The sequence below is a fragment of the Stegodyphus dumicola genome, chromosome 11 (genome assembly GCF_044657685.1).
Source record: "Stegodyphus dumicola isolate Sdum_Otavi_A_Nest chromosome 11, ASM4465768v1".
NCBI classification, from domain to species: Eukaryota; Metazoa; Arthropoda; class Arachnida; order Araneae; family Eresidae; genus Stegodyphus; species Stegodyphus dumicola.
The window spans coordinates 135,540,879-135,560,364 of record NC_140778.1 but is presented as its reverse complement, the minus strand read 5'-3'; the positions used below and the strand labels follow the sequence as shown (position 1 = coordinate 135,560,364).

At 31.6% G+C, this 19,486-nt stretch overlaps 1 protein-coding gene across 6 annotated transcripts in view; it reads left to right on the top strand.

Moving 5' to 3' along the window:
• Positions 1 to 19,486, top strand: part of LOC118202366 (uncharacterized) — an 82,807-nt gene that overhangs the window by 3,731 nt on the left and 59,590 nt on the right. For all 6 annotated transcript variants that reach the window (XM_085827226.1, XM_085827224.1, XM_085827227.1 and 3 more), the window contains exon 2: positions 18,116 to 18,379. In XM_085827226.1, coding sequence (XP_085683352.1) covers positions 18,116 to 18,379 — 264 coding nt within the window. The remainder of the gene's footprint in view (positions 1 to 18,115; positions 18,380 to 19,486) is intronic.

Sequence of the window (19,486 nt, the reverse complement as noted above, 5' to 3'; positions counted from 1 at the left end):
TTCATGGCGTAATAGAATGCATATTCACTACACTGCCGTCATTCTGCAGCAAATGTCGAACATTCGAACATTTTCTAATCACTTATTGTCAATTCTACCTGAAGAATTCTCATCTTCGGACTTAATCAAATGCCAAGTCCAGATGGGATTCTCTAAAGAAACTGGCAAGAGCATGAACGAATTGTCCTGCTGAATACCAGGAAAAACACCAAAGCATCAAAGCATGTGGTCCTTAAGCATATCATATAGTATAAAGCAATATCTGAAATAATAAATTCACGAAAATTCTATTAATACAGTCAAAGAACGATGTTAAAATACTACTATACTTTGTTCATTGCATTCCAAAAGTTATTCTTAGGTTCTGAATAACGTGCTGAAACATTTTTGAAATTTTTTAGTTCATTCTTCATCAACTGGGAAGATATTAGCTTTCACTTGCTTTTGAAAGTATTAACAAATCTAAATATCATTGCTTACTTTTTTTCACTAATATCTCTGCATTTAAGTTCAATTCATTAAGATGGTAAGTTGTAAGTTCAATTCATTAAGATGGCTTGTTATATCAACAACAAAAGCTAAATCCATCAACCAAACGTTATCACTCAGTTTAACATGCGCTTTATCATTTGATTCCTAAAAATAATTTACCTTGAATCTTTGTAAAAATACACTTCTACTTAAGCATCGGACATCTGCAAAATGATATAACAGTTTCCCGTATGTATATAAGCATTCTGTACCGCGCCACTCGCATAGGGAAAAATCCGTACTTGTGATTAGACGTACTTGACATTATTTTCTCTTGGTGTAATGACGGTTTAGGTGGAATTCTTACAGTTTTAGTTTCGCTGAAAGACACGCATGAGCGATACGGAATCATGAACATTAATCATTTGTACTCTTTGAATAACAATGCCAGACATAAAAATTGACATGCGGACGACATCTTGTTTATGGAATAATAAAATTATAAATTCGTTCAAAAATGCTGTTGTATCAGAAGCAACCTCAAAGGCTTAGATTATATAAATAACTGAGTTCATAAATTTAGAGCAAAGCACATTAGATTACACGAGGATCTCAAATCAAATCTGTGCTAGTAAGTATATTATGATTGAAATTTTGTCGCATTCTGTTCCTTTCACATTGCAGAAAATATTTCCTTTGCAACTGTATGTGTTATTTCCACATTAATGTCCACGTCTTTAACACTTCTAATATTCCGTTGCCTTAAATGAAATAAAAAAAACGCATTCAGTATATTTGCTGAATACACGTATATAAAAAACGTTTTCTCTGATAAACACTATTTTTATTCAAAGGTACAAATATGTTATACATTTAAAAATGGGCAGTATTCATAGATTTATGGGAAATATTCAATTTATGCACAGTTATCTCTATTTCTGTGTTCCAAATCTATATTCGTCTAACTTCAAAAATAAATTTTACTTTTTGAGAATTTTTTTACAAATATCGTGAATTTACTGTGTATTATGTTAGCTCCCAACGTCTTTGCTGTTTGTAAAAACTGACTTTTCTCTTGTTTTCGGAGATTGCATCTGCAAAGAATCTATATTGAATGAACATGAATCAATAATAATCACAAAACCTTTAATATGAAGGCTTTTAAATTAAGAATACATTTATTAAAAACCTCTGTACATAATATTAATACACATTGACGGAGTTAGCAATAACTGATTTTCTTCTCTATGCAGAAGAAAAGCACTATATTTTGTATATTAAATTCATCATGCTACAGTGCCCTAATAAGAGTAATCCGCAATAAAAATTCAACGCATGTCGTTAACGATAATAATCTTCTTAATACTGCTATCAAAATGTAAATAAACGGTATGGAGGTGTATTTCCGAGCCCAAGCAAAGTCAAGGCGTTTCTATGGGTAGAAAAAATGATGTCATCGGAAGCCGTATCCAACCACGTGGATGGATTTTCCCCTATGCGCATGGTACGGTACAGAATGCTTATATGCTCCCCGTACTCAAATTCGTTTTCTTCTAGTTGGGCCCCAAACATTCTTCTGTGAAGACTTCTTCCTCGAATTGAGTTCACACATTTCACACACATTCCCATAATTTTATTTCGTTCGCGTAGTTATGCCATTCCCAACACAGCCGGCTAGCAGGGTAAAAATAAATAAATAAATAAATAAATAACAAATAAATAAAAAAATAATAAAAAATAAAAAAAAAGTTTTTAGAAAAAAAAATTTTTTTATTATCATGGTTAGAATAAAAATTACTAATTCGTTATTCGTTATCATTTGGGACCAGTGGTATGTATTGACCAGTAGTAGTGTATATGTATTGAAATCCATTTAGAGCAAGATCTGCAAAGAAATAAATGCGGAAGAATGTAAATTCTCAGGGAAGATATGCAATGATCTGATTATAATCAGTATGATTTGCTCCAAGTTAATCCGTATTATGTAGTGTTATGATGTGGCTAAAAGTATAAAGCACTGGTAATTAATTCTCCTTTGCTTGATTTGTGGTAGTTGAATGAGATGATCATAAGGTAGTTTCACAACAAGGAAGCACTTAAAGGTTTATCATGCCTGAAATCTACTTGAGTGTTTAGTCATAAGGGTATGAGATTTCAAAGTATATTTTAGAATGTATCCACGGTCAAAAGCGGGTTGGAGTAATTATGAAACCCCTATACATTTTGTGTTCGTTAAATAATCCTGCACAAATAGTACAAATGTGGTTCAGAATAGGTGAAGGTTTTTTGAGTCTTTTGCTATAGTTGATCTATTAGCATGCTTATATAGTCTAACTTCATGCTTATTTTTACCCTATGTATCAATGATTTGTTATTATGTACAGATAATATTAAATTTTGGCCATTATTCATATTGTAATTCAATATGAAAAATACATATCTGATTTAAATTGAAAACGATTAGTTCAGTTTTAAGAGATTCAAGTGATGTAATAAAAGTTTATGATAAAATTAAAAATATTCTGTTGATTTATTTCTTTAAATGAAACTTTAATGTATTTCCTCTGGGAAAAAATCCAAATAGCTTTATGTAAGAACCATTAAAGGAAGCTTCATCAATAACAATGTTTTAATTAATGGAAACTATACTTGCATGTATATCAATAATATTTTCCTTTGAAATCTGTGTATAATCCTTAGAATAAATAATCTGCAGGTGTGAGATTTATAATGTTGTAATATTCTAAAAAGTCACTTGACTTTGATATGTATGCAAGTTTCAGGAAAAATTAAAAGCTATATAATTTGCATCCATACATAAAATCAAGAACTATGTATACATAAATTCTACAGTTTTTACTGTGTGGAGAAAATCATCAAAAGCATTATCAAAGCAGCCCTATCAACAGTTTCGTCACAAAACAACTACATACAACAGAGCATATTAGGAAAATATCTCAATTTTTTTTTAAATACATACTGATTCTACTGAAAATGTATTATTTACAAGATAAATAGCTCTCACAAGCTTCGCCACTTTGTAAAGCTTTTAAAGATTTTACTCTTATTTCTGTTATTGGTCTTTATATATCTGACAGGCTGCATATTTTTGCAGCCCAACAATTTATTTACTGTATGAAATTTATTAATCAATTCTCTTAGAATAGTTACAGTTTTCAGAATTCACAAATTGTGATTGTAATCACTGAAATTTACACTTATATGAATTTAAGAATTTTAAAACACTTACTATATTTTTGTGCCATTTTTAATCATTTATTTAGAGAAATATTAGCATACCCTTTGTCAGATACTGAATTATAATTTTCCTTCGTAATAATCAAGTGCTATTGTTATTCGTATGTTCGTTATGTTACTATGTTCTCTCTATCTGTTCATATATTTGACTGCATATTTCATGCTGAAACTTATAGTTCTTTTGCATATATTGTTGTGATGTGTCCTAATCAGGGATAAATAGAAGGGCTAGCTCATTTCTTTGTTCGACTCCTCGCCGACGCGAGCCTGATGGGGGAACGTAACAGGCAATAATCTGACGTCACTGTGATGCCACCTGTCCTGATTTCCCGCGTTTAAAACAGTAGTTTCATTGAGCTGCGAAACGATTTTCTAGAGGTTACATATCCAAATTAATTTTAATAATATATATATTTGTTTTCTAATAATGTATATATTTAAAATAATTTATATATATATGCAATTTTAGTCAGTTTTTATTTTAAATTCTATATTGTAAAGTATCGTTTACGTAATATGTCTTTTTGCGCTACAGTAACGTGCCGTAGCACTTACAGAAGTATGAAAGGATGAGATATTTTATTTCATGGAACCAAAGGATCCAAATGAGAGTTTGCTTTTGACGAAAGAATGGATACACAAATGTCAAAGGGAAGATTTTATTAATGTGAAGAGCGGAAAAATCTGCAGCGAACATTTTCTATGCATTGTTTATGAAGATGATATGAAAAATCGCTTGTTTGGATATCCACAAAAAGAAACTGTTGAAATGGAATGCTGTGCCGAAAGTAAATTATGATGACAATAATAAATCGAAATTGATGATGACAATAATAAATCAAATTTTAATGATTTTGAAATAAAACTCACAAATGAAAATGTAGATCATCCTGAATGTTTAAGGATAAACAAGAATGCATTGATAATTTGAAGAACAAAATAATATCCTCAGAAAATTGTATTAAAGTGTTGAAAAATAGAGAAAAGAAAAATTTTAGAATGTTTGTTCAGCGACAAAGAAGGTGGACGACAGAAATTGGTATCAGAAATTAAAATCTCAAATAGCGAAATTTGGGGGGAGGACAAATCGGAGAATTTGGGAAAATGTCTAAAGCATATTTTTATAAAGACGCAGATTAATGCATTACTGAAAAAGAAGAAAAAAATCAGGTGGACTAGTGAAAATATTTCACGTTGCATTGTCATAAGAGCTCTGTCATCTTAAAGCTATGATTTTTGGAAATAAAAAAATTAAGAAAAAAATTGGAATATCTTTACCTAGTATTATCAAATTAAAGAAATGGTTTTTATTTTATTTTTTAGTGTTTTCTAAATTTTAGTGTAGTCCAAGAATTCAAAGTAATGTTCTTACTCTAAAGAAGGAAAGAGGCGAATATTTGTATTCTGTAGAAAAAATATGCGTTCTCAGTTTCGACGAAATGCATATAGATTGAAAACTCTGCTATGACTCTACACTGGACTAAATTGGTTCTTTTCAAAATGTGCAGTTTGTTTTAATCAGAGGTCTCATTTCGCGCTCTTCCTCAAATTACTGAGAAACCGAGTTTTAGATAGAGGATTTGTTTTAGAAGATATAACTGTTTTAAATTTTGATATTATTAAAGAGGTTTTAAATAGAGATTGAGAAGAAATCAAATTGTGTCACAAACTAAAACCAAATTATTTAATGGTCAAGGGAAACGAGAAACAAAACGTCGCTCCAGAGAAAACATTATTTTCAAAAAATACCGCAAAAGGTATACTCTACCCCACAGGAAATCAGAAAGCATCTGACTTCTATGAGTTAATCGATAATATCTTCGGTATTATGAATAGTACTAAAATAGTACCAACAAGAATAACAAGTATTTAACAAACTAATTTTGCTAAGTACTTGTTAAAGTTATTCTTATTGTATCCTTTGTAACTAATTATTGATTAGATTTTGTGCTAGATTAGCATTCTAGATAAAATATAATAGTATAAAACATCAAAGTAATTGGCATAAAAAGACCTGCTTCCTTTACTCACACTTTTGAAAAATTAAATAACTGTTTTAGGTACTGTGAATAAGGCTATTTTGTCAAAATTAAATTAACAATCTTGTATACATTTATTTAATTGTAATATAGATATAAGTATAAATTACAAAATTATTTAAAAAATATCTATTATATTGAATCGGAAGAGAATTATAACAATGTAAAATTTACAATTAGGCAAAAAATCAAACGTAGGTTAGCAGAAATGTTACCATATATGTCATATATGTTTAAACCTATGTCAATGTAAAGTTGTTTTTTGAGTAAATTTAAATAGCTGCTATTATAGTTATCTTAGAAGCAGTATAAAAATTTTCTCAGTTAGCATGCAAATAAAGAAACGATTAGAAATAAACGTGCATTAAATAAAAAAACCTGCAAATAAAAATTTAAAAAAAAAACCACGGAACTTTATGATAAAAGAGTAGCACATTTTATCTATCATTTTAAAATTGAGTAAGCATTATTAAATTTTTTAATGGTTCAGTCTAAAATGCATAAAGCAGTAACATTGCCTCTTCCAAATTATAGCTATCTTTCACACACAGCTCATTTTAAACGCTGGTTCAAAAACGCTAATTTCCAAGCTGTGAATTATATTAGCGCGCTCAGTGTCATCATGGCTACGTCATCACTTCTCACTTTCTGCTTCAGGGGGAAAAGCTCTATGAGCTAGCCCTTCTCTTCTAAGTCCTGGTCCTAATAAACACATTATATGTTGATGTTGTGTAAAATGATGTTGCTAACTGTACTATATATGTATCATAAACTGGAAAACTTTATACTAAGTAACACTACTTCACACTAATAAATTAGTAGTGAAATACTGCGAAAGAATATGCATATCAAAAACTGATTAATAAATTAATTCTGTAAAAAGGATGAAGTAGTGACAAGATTAAGAGCATTTTATTTTATATACTGTTTTGAATTCATCTTAGTGCATTTTAATTTATAAAATATTTAGAGATTATTTTATATACAACAACCTTATTTTGGCACTGATTTTAAATAGATACTGGTCCTTTTAGCAGAAATTTTTCTTCTTGAAGAAGAAGGACCTGTGTCCAGTTGCACTAAAAACTGACAGTTTTATTTAAAAATCTACACTGAAATAAAGTTGCCTAATTTTAATTTACACATTGGCATATTTTTCTTCCTATTTGTTAATTGCTAATACTAGTATTCCAGCTAAATAGACTTTAAACATATTTCTCAAAGTTGTATAATAATGCAAGAAATTTATTCTTAAGAGACAAATTATCATCAGACATTTTCCATAACATGAATATATCTGGCCTATGTCTAATGAAAAAAAAAAACATTGTAGCATATTTTCTGATGTGTACAACTCATTAAAATTTTAAGATATTGATTAAATTTTTTGATTTCATTTAAGTAGTTTTAAATGCCCACAAAATGTCGCATTTGCTTTACTTGCTATTGCTTTCACAGGATAGGCGAAAGTAAGGCGATTATGTATAATTACTCCTAAATATTTGTAAGACCTTACTCTCGGGACATCTTCATTCTTGATTTTGATTTCATTATTAATAATTACGCTTTTTCTATACCATCGGAAGAGAACAACACAGCATGAATTTAAATTTATCTTCCAATCCTCACACCATTTATTTATGATATTAACTTTACAATGTAATTTTTCCATGGCGAGTTGGGGGCTAAGTGAATCTGTGAAAACAACCGTGTCGTCTGCATATTTTTTAATTCTACAGTCCAGAGGGTTTGGCAGATCTTTAATATAGATGTTGAAGAGACAGGGAGCAAGAACCGCGATCTGCGGGTCACCGCTATAAATTATTTTCCTTCGTGAAATAGCATCTCCACATTTAACTTGAAAAGTCCTGCCATTTAAATAGGAGATTAGAAGTTGAATGAAACTGACAGGAAGCAAGAAGTTGCTAAGCCTGTGAATCAGCTCTGCGTGCCACATTATATCGAAAGCATTTTCGAAATCGAGGAAGCACGCAGCGACTGCTTTATTTTTCTGAAAATTATTTGCTACATATTCAACTAGATTTAGGACTTGATGGGTAGTTGAATGACCACTTCTAAAGCCAAATTGTGAGCTGTTGTTTGAGAACCCTTTCAAAAACTTTTCCTAGGGCCGGGAGTGGGCTAATAACACAGTAGCTGGTGACCAGTTTCGGATAGTTTCCTGGTTTCGGGATGGTGATTATAATACTATGTTTCCATTGTTGTGGGAAATATCTCAATTTCGGACTTTAAGATATGTTATGATTTGTTTTAATTCCCTGAGAGAGGTGAGATCAATGAAATTTGAAAAGGTGCTGTCTTTCAGTGACTAGACCCGAGTAATGGATTTCTTCCTTTAGCTCGGTGTTTTCTTCTGGGTCTTTTTTGAAAACATTTCCTAGCTCTTCAGCCATTAACCTTTTAACTGTCATGCCCGAGATTATCTCGGGCACAGCACTGGTGTTCGAAAATGTCACGCCCGAGTATTACTCGGGGTAATTTTTTCTTTTTTTGAGTACATCGTATTGTTATACCCGAATATATATCGGGAGATGCTTGGAAAAGTGTTTCAAGTTGTACCACACAAGACTGAATTACTGAACTACTAATAGGTATTCACTTTTATTTATTTTTTTCATTTATTTATTTTTCAGAAAATAATTAATTTTTTTTTTCATTTTTAGAAAATAATGCTTCACTAGAAGCGAACTTTACAACTGCCATGTTGAGTGGCAGCCGCCTTAAGCAAATGCGCAGTGGCTACAAAACTTTAAAAATTTTACCCATGTACTTCAAAATATCAATTTTTAACTACTTAAGTATATTTTATTTTGTACTAAACATTTGATATTTGCAATAAAAAAATTTGACAATTTGTGTACCCAAATCATCAAAATAACTCGACAGTTAAAGGGTTAAATTAGTGATCTCGGCTTTTAAATAGTGAATGACGCCCATGTGATTAATTGGAGAGACGCTATTGGTTTTGCTAGTTCTTATCCTCCAGACAGAGTCCGGTTGCAAGTGCTTATTTTCTAGTAAGAAGTCTCATTTAAACGGAATTCTTAAATATCATTTTTAATCTTCCTATTGAGGTAATTTAAGTGTCTTCTGTGGTTCAAGTTCCGGGATAATTGCCTATTGTCATAAGGGTATGAGACGATTTCTTCTTTTAATTACCTCTTTAATTCTAGTCGGAAGTGCAAGGTGATTTTTAGAATTTCTGGGAGAGGAGGCATTCTTAATAGCAATTTGCATTTTATGCGTGAGCAAATAGACCTGATTTTCAATATCTGCGTAATGATTTAGGTTACAGTTACAAGGATAATCCTTAAGTTGGGCAGTGAAATAGCTCCAATTAACTTTATAAGAAATTTTCTTTAGGTGCGGGTAGATTCCGTAGAAATCAAAACTAACCGGGAAATGATCATACATCAATTCCTCGTGAACTTCCAGTAAGGGAGTAGTACTTATATTCTTAAGTAACACAATATCTAATATTTAACCTGGTCGTTACTTACTAAGCAGATAATTATTCAAAATCCGTCCATTAGCGTTCTCCGTCCTAGTATTACAGCTATGATATTTTGAGTGTAAGTCACCTGCAATTATCGTAGGATAACTTGTAGAAGATAAGATGACAAGATCAGCGTTAAGGAGGGTTCTAGTTCGGAGGGAGATACAGAACTATGAACAAATAGGCTTTTCCTGGTGCTGCACACAAGCATGGCAGTATTTTCTATATAACTAGTTGCAAGGAGTTCTAGTTCGGAGGGAGATACAGAACTATGAACAAATAGGCTTTTCCTGGTGCTACACACAAGCATGGCAGTATTTTTATATAACTAGTTGCAAGGAGATGAAAAATTTAAAGTTTGATGTAATTTTTTATAAAAATAGCGGTTCCTCCACCCCTATTATGCGATCTATCATTTCTAGCAATTGTGCAGCTTGGTAGTTTGAATTTATCATTTACACTTTGCATTTATTTTTGTCTGAAAAGTCTCCAATTTCGTGGAGCTGATTCTTAATGCCGCTTCCATTAAAAGAACATACTTTCATAAAGCCGGCGTTGGCTGCGATCACAGTATTATGATTTGTACTAAAATTCATAATTAAGATTAGTAAAGTATTCAAAGGATTTCATGCCTATTTCCAATTTGGCTAATGTGTTTTTACCTTTTTTTAATTTATTGAATAATTCCTTCGCCTTATTCAAGTGCGTTTTGAACCAATCAAAAAGGTGAGTGGATCTTCAGTTGGTTTTTCCCAAGCCGATGGCGGCTTAACACTTAGAAGCGCAGGAAATTCTTCATCCTTTAATTCGAATTTTTTAGCTTTTGCTGCTTTTAATTTCTTATAGTTTTCTATGCTTTTTGGAATATTTTCAGGGTGTTGAGAACAACCCTACGTACGGTCCACCGAAAAGGGCGCAGAAAAAGCAGGTTTTTGATCTCTGGTTAACTTGCAAGTATGAGTTTCATGGTATTCGGCGCATTTAAGACAGCTCGCTTTGTAATGACACAGGGGCCGTATGTGTCCATAGCGCTGACACTTATGGCACTGTACGGGCCCTGGTCGCGATTTCTACGTTTCTATTCGAGCATCTAATCCTCTTAAGGTCTTGATTTGATAGATCTTTTTCCCTTCAACATTCCTCTTACATTCAGCTACTAAGAGCGGAGAGGGGTCACGTTACCATCTTTAAAGCTTTTAAGCTGCTTAATTTTTTTCAACGGGAATTCCATGTTCCTTAATTTCATTTATAACTAATTCAGTATTAGTATTTCGCGGGAGTTCCTTTATAAGCTTTTGCGAGTTAATCTGAAATGTATGGAAAGGGATACCCCTTCCCTTTAGCATTTTCGTGACTACTCTGCAGTCATCGGAGTCAGACTTTAATTTTAGAGTGTCTCCAGTTAGATTACCTTTGACTTTTTTGATGCCTAATGCCTCTATTTCGTCCTTGAGTTTATCCCAGTTGGAGTTAAAATCGTCGAGTACTATTGGGGGGGGGATATGCCCTGCAGTTTTTTTGGGTTCGACAAAATTATTTGCGCTTTCATTATCCTGCTCCATTTGATCATCTGGCTTTAAATTTTCGTATTTATTTCTTTGTGCCTGGGCCTCATATTCAGTGCTAAATCTAGTACGCGTATGTGTGAGTCTCGGCGTGGTAAAACCATCGGCGTCTGTGACGACTTTTTGCTTTTGCGTTTTAGTATACTAGAGGTTCTAGTAACTTGAGATTTAGATTGAGTTGAGCTTACACTTAACTTTTAACTTTTCCATTTTTTTCATTCTCTAATTTCGTATTTACTTTTAGTAATGCATTCTTGAGTGATTTATTCCTATCATTAGTTTTATCATCTATTGAAGATAAAGCCATCAATTTCGAGTGCTCGTTTTCAAGCATCCGCTTAAAAGCGATAATTTGATCATCATTACTACTACTACTTAACTGATTAAAAGTCCTCTCAATAAATGCTTCATCTAAAACTGGAGCAACATTCTTCATAACTCCTTTGAAATCAATAGCCTAGCCCTAACCTGAGTAAGGTCCTGACAACCCGAATATTAAAGAAATGCTTACACTCCGGAAGAGTCCAAACCGCTAGGTCTCCTTTCAGAATCAGCAAAGTCACGAACAGCAAGTCCGTAAATCCAAATAAGCAATCTTGACTGATAATGCCCAAGAGCCTAAAACACCCGACCTCGTCAACGAGAACGCTGACGACTAACAAATACCGCAAATGCCCCAATGGGTAACTTGATTTATTGGAAAATACCCTTCTTGTGGTAAGTACCAATCACTAAGTTGATGATTCTGATTCTCCTGCCCAAAACCTCAGATTATATTGCGTAATATGAAGTTTTTTTTTTATAAATTCTTTAAACTCTGCAAATTTAAAATTTTTAATACTATATTTTAAAATATTTTTCGCACATGGATCATATACATAATCATAAAATATAACCTGAAGTTGAAAACTTTAGTTGTTTGTTTTCTATGTACAAATAAGTTGTTTTTATCAATTTAACATTTCATCAGTAATTTCTTAACCCATTAAATATAGCATAGACCCCTAGGAACCAACCTTAAATCAAGCAAAATAGACTTGTCGTTTAACATGTTAGATATTGGGAAAACATAACATTAGTGTAAACCATTGTAAAACAATAAATGAATGTTAATTTATGTAATTAAATGCACACTTGTACTCAGATACCACCCATTTGTCTTAAAGCCATTTTGACTGGGGAATAACAATTATAAACAGAGTCTTTTTCTGTACAGTTATTATGCTACTAGGAACAATTATTCCCAATGAAAAAAAATGCAGTTTTGATATGAAGAAAAAACGATGATCCATCATGTAATGATAACTTTCCCCGAAGAAAGCAGACTAAAGTAAGAAACCTTCTATAAAATGGTCTCAAATTTTCACACCGAGAAAAATTATTACCATCTTCCATTATTACCATTCATCAGCAGTAGCGTAGATAAGACTAAGGAGCACTGCTAGCCTGAATGCTGGTAGACAGGATAGCTGCATGGGATATTTCTCATGTGTCCCATGAACAGAAGTCATATTCTTTTAAATATACTTCATGAAAGTCTTCTACCCTCAAGAAAATACTGTTTTCATGCTTTGTAATAATCAATTAAGCAAATAAGAAAACATTCTCCTTTACTACCGATGATACAAAACCAAAAAGAAACACTTATACAATCTCTTATCAACTGAAATATTTTCCTTGCGTGCGTTGGTTTAAGACTACAACAAAATTTATTTATCAGAAACAAAAACAAAAAAAAATTGGTTTTTCATGCTTACATTTCTACTGAAAAAATGCAGAAAAAATTCCACAATCAGAAATGATAGCAAATTATAATAAGCATATACGCAGCAGATGTGTGGGCTACAATATACAATTTGTTGCTCCTTTACAAAATAAAAATTAGAGGCATCAAATGCTGGTAGCTGTTGTTGGAATGTTTTATTTATACAGAAAAAGAAAATGCATTGGATTTCAAGAAAACTTATACAGAATTTCTGCTAGGGATGACATCTGAAATCATAAGCAAATGAAATTAAAATTTCAGATTAAAGACTGCGTGATTTCCTAATATATATTTACAAACTCTCGAGACTAGTTAAGGTGATAAATCACCCCATATTATTCATAAAAGTCCTGATAGTAAAAGAAAATAATGTACAATGAAAAAAAAAAAAAAAAAAAAGGAACGGTTCTATATCTCCCGTTCTACTGCTCTCGTTCTACTAGGCCGATTGACGAAATTCAAATTGCGTCCTTCATGTCTCGAAAGCGCGACTTAAGATACATATTAGATTTATATATAGTTCTATTCTGACACGAAATCGGACTTTTTCTGCAATAACATACCAATTTTTTTCCATATTTCGACTCAAATTATGCCCAAATATAAAATTTTGGAGCGAAATTTACAAATTTATGTTGGCGCTTTTTTTTTCCGTTTGCGCCAAGAATAGTTCACTTGGCGAACTTCTTAATATACGGCAAACTATTTTCCTTTCCCGTGAGAGGGAAAAAAATCACAACGTTCTTTTTTTCAAATAATGTTCTTTATATTATATTTTTATGTTATTATTTTAAATATTATTTTTTCTTTTTCGAATTTCATTTTAATTGTTTAAGTTGCATGCTTTCTTTCGAATAACTGTTTTAAAAATTTCTATTTACCCATTCGAACTGCGTAGTTTAAATAAAAGGTGCATCGCTTATTTTTACTTCCTTCTACAAAGTAAAAAGGAAGTATTGTAATCGCGAAAAGTTTCAAGCGGCATATTTCAACGAAAATATCCATTTTGACCGCTATCGAATGCAATTTAACGATGTTTTTGCGTGATATCTGTACGTAAGGACAGGATAAAAGACTCTTTTCCTCCAAAAAAAATTATAAAACTGCTTTAAAATGAATTCTGAAGAGAATTTTTCGTGGTGTCTACACGTATGTATCTCGCATAACTCAAAAACGAGTAGCCTCAGAACGTTGAAATTTTGTATATAGGACTGCTATAAACTGCTATAACATGTAGATGTGCACCTCGTGTTGTGGTTGCAATCGACCGCACCAAACGTATATAAATATATGTACATATAGTTATATCCACTCTGTTATCCGGCTCAATGATCTGAGTTTCTTTACGCTTATATGTTCGCAAATTGTGCATTTTTTGCTTTAAAAATGATTGAATTATGTTGTTCTTATCTTCCGGTTAAGGTTTTTATGCCTTTAGGAATTCTGCAAGCAATATTTGTAGAATTAAGCTGTTTAAGTGCGGTTAAAACTAATTTTTAAATAACATGGCGGATATATTTGTTTACATTTGAAACAGCAGTATAGTAGATTTTTTGCCAATCGAAAGAGGCTAAGCTTCGCAACAACAAAGATAACGCCATCCTTTATTATTGTGAATTAAATCATGCTTAATTCTCTCTGGAATTTTTCGAGAAAATAAGTGTTTAAGATTTACTTCAAAATTTTTAATACAGATATTTTGAGTTTTTATGTGTTTTTGCCTTGTCGCGAAGTGAGAACTGAATTAATTAAATGAGAAATACTGAATCGTATTTGAAAAACTGTTCCTTTTTTGTTTTGCTTGCTTAATTTCTTTTATACATCGTTCTAGCTTTATTATAGTATTTGAATAGAACATGTGGCAGCGGTTAGATAATTCTTCAAATGATATAAATTGTGTGCATTCTGAGTTATAATATGAACAAAATATAACGCTGTTAAGTGAACCTAGCGTCAGAGTGTCGCTATGGTAAACAAATATAGTGAATTTTAAAGAGTGCATTTATTCTATTGTAGTTTATGCGCTATCGACGAGGCAGATTTAATTAAATCCTATAAGTTTAAATGAAATGCAAGAAAGAATGGGTATAACTTAATATTCCGTACAAGGAAGGTCGTGTGGTGTACAAATCAGATTTTTTTTCAAATAGTTTTCTTTATAATTTTTTTTGTTACAGTTATTATTTTTGGTAATTTTTAGACTTTTATTTTAATTGTTTGTGTTGCACTGTCTCTTCAAATTTTGTATTTATTCATTCGAAAAAAGCATTTTAAATATATTTATTAATATAAATTTTCCAGGATTTGATTTTATTTATTTAAATTGCGTTTCTTTCGGAAGAATACTTTGATCCCAGACTACAATGCATCTAAAAACTGAATATATTAAAAGAGAAAATACAGTAAAGCACGGTTAACACGCCTTTCAATGTTCCGTTCAGAAAAGTTATATAAATGAGAAGTTATATAAAAGTTATAAAAATGAGAATGTATAACCGACATTTTAACTTATGATGACTTGCATATATTGCTTTAAATAGCTTTAACATTGTGCTCATTGCACAAACACATAACGCGGCGAAGGTAAAAATTTCCTCTTACAAATACTTTAAAAAAATTTAAAAAAGGTTAATTTGAATAATGTTATCTACAATTATAAAAAAACTTTTCATATAGTATTAATAAATATTTATTACGCATCACTGAGATAAAAAATTCCATATATCATTGAGATAAAAAGTTTCATATAATTAACTCTCCCTAAAAATTTATTTGAAATTTAAGGCTAAAAATAGTTGTGGCAATTCACTGTAAAAAAAAATCCATAAATCACATTTGATGTTATTATCGCTCAAAAAAAAAAGATGTCAAATTTCAAAACGCGAAAATATGAAAATTTGTGCATATCTTAGAAAATTTTGAATAAAAAACTCTAATTTTTTGCAGGTATGCTTAGAACTACACTTACTTTAAGATGATGGTAAAAATTTGATAATTAAATTATATATTCAAAATTTCAAATTCAAAATTTTTTTCGAAAAATTTAAAAAATTATTTTAACATAGAAATTTTTAAAATAAAACACAAAAATAGGTGAATTTTATTTGGCATGAACCTAAATTTTGAAATGTGAAAGGAAAAAAATCAAAAAAGTTTCATAAAAAAAGAGATATTAATAAATATATGCCAATTTCAATTAATATTGAGGAGCTAAAATTTTAAGAGCTAATTGTTTAAAAACTACTCGTACGATTTTTACAAAACTTGGCTGTCTGGCATAATTTGAGTCGTAGAATCGAAATCTGTAAAAAAATTGGTATGTTATTTCAGTAAAAGTCCGATTTTGTGTCAAAATACCTATGTCAGAATAGCGCTATATAAAAATCTAATATATATCCTTAGTCGTGCTTTCGAGACATGATAAACGCAATTTGGAATTTGTCTATCGGCCCAGGAGAAAGGGAGATATAGAACTGTTCTTTTTTTCGCAGTGTACATAGCAACACATACAGTGTAATATAGAGTGTAAAATATTCCATAGATTCGTCATGGGAAAAATTACTTGATTGTGCTAGTGTGCAAGACTTTAAAAATTACACCTTTATTTGTAGAATGAAATGAAATAGAATTGTTTAGATGGAGAATAATGCATAACCAAGTTTCATGTTAATTTCTCAATTATTTTTTCTTTTGTGAGTTACTGGGTTACCTGGGTTATTTTATGAGTTATTCCACATCAGCATTTTAATACATAGATTCTCTGACTAACCATTGTATTTTCTATATTTCAGTAGGAGCTTTTGTTAGTATAGTTTTGCCTACGGAAAAATATACAAAAGAGAGATTTCTAAAAGTTTTAAAAGTAGCTTAAATAAACAAAGACATATTCTTAAAATACTTATCTTTATTGAATTTTACGATGTTTACAGTACGTGAAATAGTAAGAACCTAGTTATCACCAAGCATTTTCAAATACACAAAGAAAGCCAAGAAATTTCACAATACAATAATTTTTACCAATTATAGTTTTTACCCTTTATTTAAAAGTGTATCAAAAAGTTATTCGGTATCGAGATAGCAAATTGAGTAGAATATAAAAATGTATTTTCGAAATTCAGATTTACATACTTCACTTATCGCCCCTACAGTAAATTAAAATTAAATATTAAATTATATCAGCGTACCACAAAGTAACCAAAAAAAAATGAACTACTTCTACACAAGGAAGTAAGAACAAGTTACCATAAAATTAATGCTTTTTTGTACATCAGTTTCGCACAAAAATTGCGTTTCGCGATTGGAAAATTATGCAAAAGTTCATGGCACAACGATCCTCTGTGATCGGTTGAATTTGTCCAGTTCCCGACGGGTTTCAACCGCTCGTCTGCTAGACCGTGGAGCGTGGACGTATTTAATGCAGGGAGCAGCTAATATGCCTAAACCGCTGAATCTGTAACCGAGGTATGTATTTAAGCCTCATCGTACGCTCCAATGAAGGTACATATGTCGTCTACTCATTCATCTAATCATTTGCTTAAGTAAACACAGTCGCATTGATTGTGAAATGCTGATTCTCCAGTCTTAACTAGCGTCGATGTTTTGTAAATACGTTCCTTTTAGTATGTGCGTCTTAGGTCTTAGTAAAGGCGGTCACACCGAAATGTCGTCGTGGTCCACCAGTCGATCGCGATAGACTTAATACCCCCTGATTTATAGAGTGTCACCTTCTTGGGAAGCATACACTAAGCCTTGACTCTTGATGGAACTAAGCGAGCTATCAGTATGCAGAGAATGCAAAAGAAGGTAAAAGACCCTTTTATTAAGAACTAAAATAGTTAACAGAAGTTAGCCAAAAGCTACATAGAAATAACAGCGCGCAAGTTAATTCAAACCTATACCTGCGTGACAAGCACTATTGGAAAGAATAAAGAAACACAGAAGACAGACCTCTATCGCATAATTTCAACTAATAACGTGGCCTTCAGCAGACAGAACACGCTCTAACTAAACAAGGTCAAATCCCGTTTTAAATACTATATCTCATTTGAATACACGAGATATAAAATTACCTTTCTGCCAAGAAAACGAAAAATTAGAGTGACACTAAAGGTACATAATATAAAATAACTAGTTAGATAAAATAAATAAATGCAAGTACGTTACATGTTTAGCATCGAGAGGCGAATAGACAGAAAAGGTTTTACGGCAAATAATAAAATTGCTGAAATAAAATTCATCGAGACTCATTAAGACTAAAAATAAGGCGAATTGTGCAAATTGAATTTCAACAGAAAGCAGAATGATTAGATCATTCGAATTTCTTGTTTTAGTTATATCATCTCTATCAACACCTAACCGCTAGAATCTGTCACCAACGTAGCGAATTAACAGCAGAATAGTTTTTCAGATAATTTGACCTAGTTAGTATTTAGATTATTAAAATTGTGCATATACTTTCTTTCCATTATTCCCGTGTTATAACTAAGTATATTTTGTTTAGCATTTGCAGGAAGTTTTACTTCTGAATGCGACTCTGAACACCGTTGCGAAAACGGAGGAACCTGCACTGGAAAAGGATCAATCAAATACTGTGTATGTCCTCCTCTGGTGTATGGATCTCGCTGCAACGTTGTTTTATATTGTGAGGCAGAAACGCTCTGCGCAGGTGTTAAGGATGCCCGTTGTGTGTATAACATAGAAAGAGAATCAGCAGAATGCCAGTGTACAGATCCTAATAGAATTTATAAGGATGGAAAGTGCGTAGGTATTGAGAATTTGACATTATTCTTATTGAGAATAGACCAAGCATATTCTTATTTTTGTAATTAATTATTTATATGTAATCATTCATAATTTAATTGAGTTAGTGAGTGCTCAATTTCTTCTTCTTTAACAACACCAGTAAGACAATTATCCATATAGAATTAGCCTTTTAACTTTTTTGCGATCTTGCTTAAATGTTCAGGTGGATTTTTCTAACAAATTATTTAGGCATGCTGAAAGAAGAAATGGAGAACAGCAAACACCAAAAACTACTCTGCAATGCCTAAATTCAACAATATTTCCCTTTTCTCACCACAAGAAGCGTAGGAAATCTCTATCTGCTGGATCAATTTAAATTTGTAGAAATGCCTTTTCTATATCAGAAGATAAAGCAATTTCATAAATTCTAAAATTAGTTAAAACTATTGGAATTACATCTATTAAATTTGGTCCAACTTCCAGACAATCGTTCAGAGAAGATCAATTTTCATCAACGAAAATCTGAAGATTTTTCAGATCAGACTTTTTTTGTTCTTGTTCATAAGCACCCTTTTGTATAAGAAAAAATAAAGTTTTTTCGGCTTTCTCGAATTCTTCAGCGGATATATTAGCCAAACGATTTTCATTTTTCATATAAGTGGGTCGGAATCTTAACGTCCAATATTTCGTACAATCATAGAATATTTCGAAAATCTGGAGGCAAGTTTAGCTAGAATACTTTCAACCGTTGAATTCTTCGCCGAAATGACAGTTCGACGTCGTTCTTTATCGATTTCTTTCATATCAAAATCAGGATCATTTGAAGGCCAAGTTTCTGGAGGTTTCTTCAGAAATTCAGATCCTGTCCATCATTGGGATTTTAGGAGTGGCAATGGATAGCATCCTCTTGACAATAAATCATCAGGGTTTAAGATCCCTGGTATATGTTTCCAACATCCTTTCTTTGCTGTAATCTTGAATCTCTTTAACTTGAGTTTGCATTAGTTTAGAACATCCTTCAGATAAATCTTTTTTGAATAAATATGTTTTCGGCAAAAACTAATATATGTTTTCTGCTGCAATAGTAGTTTCAGTATCTTTAAGAAAATATAGATAATTTAAAATTAGA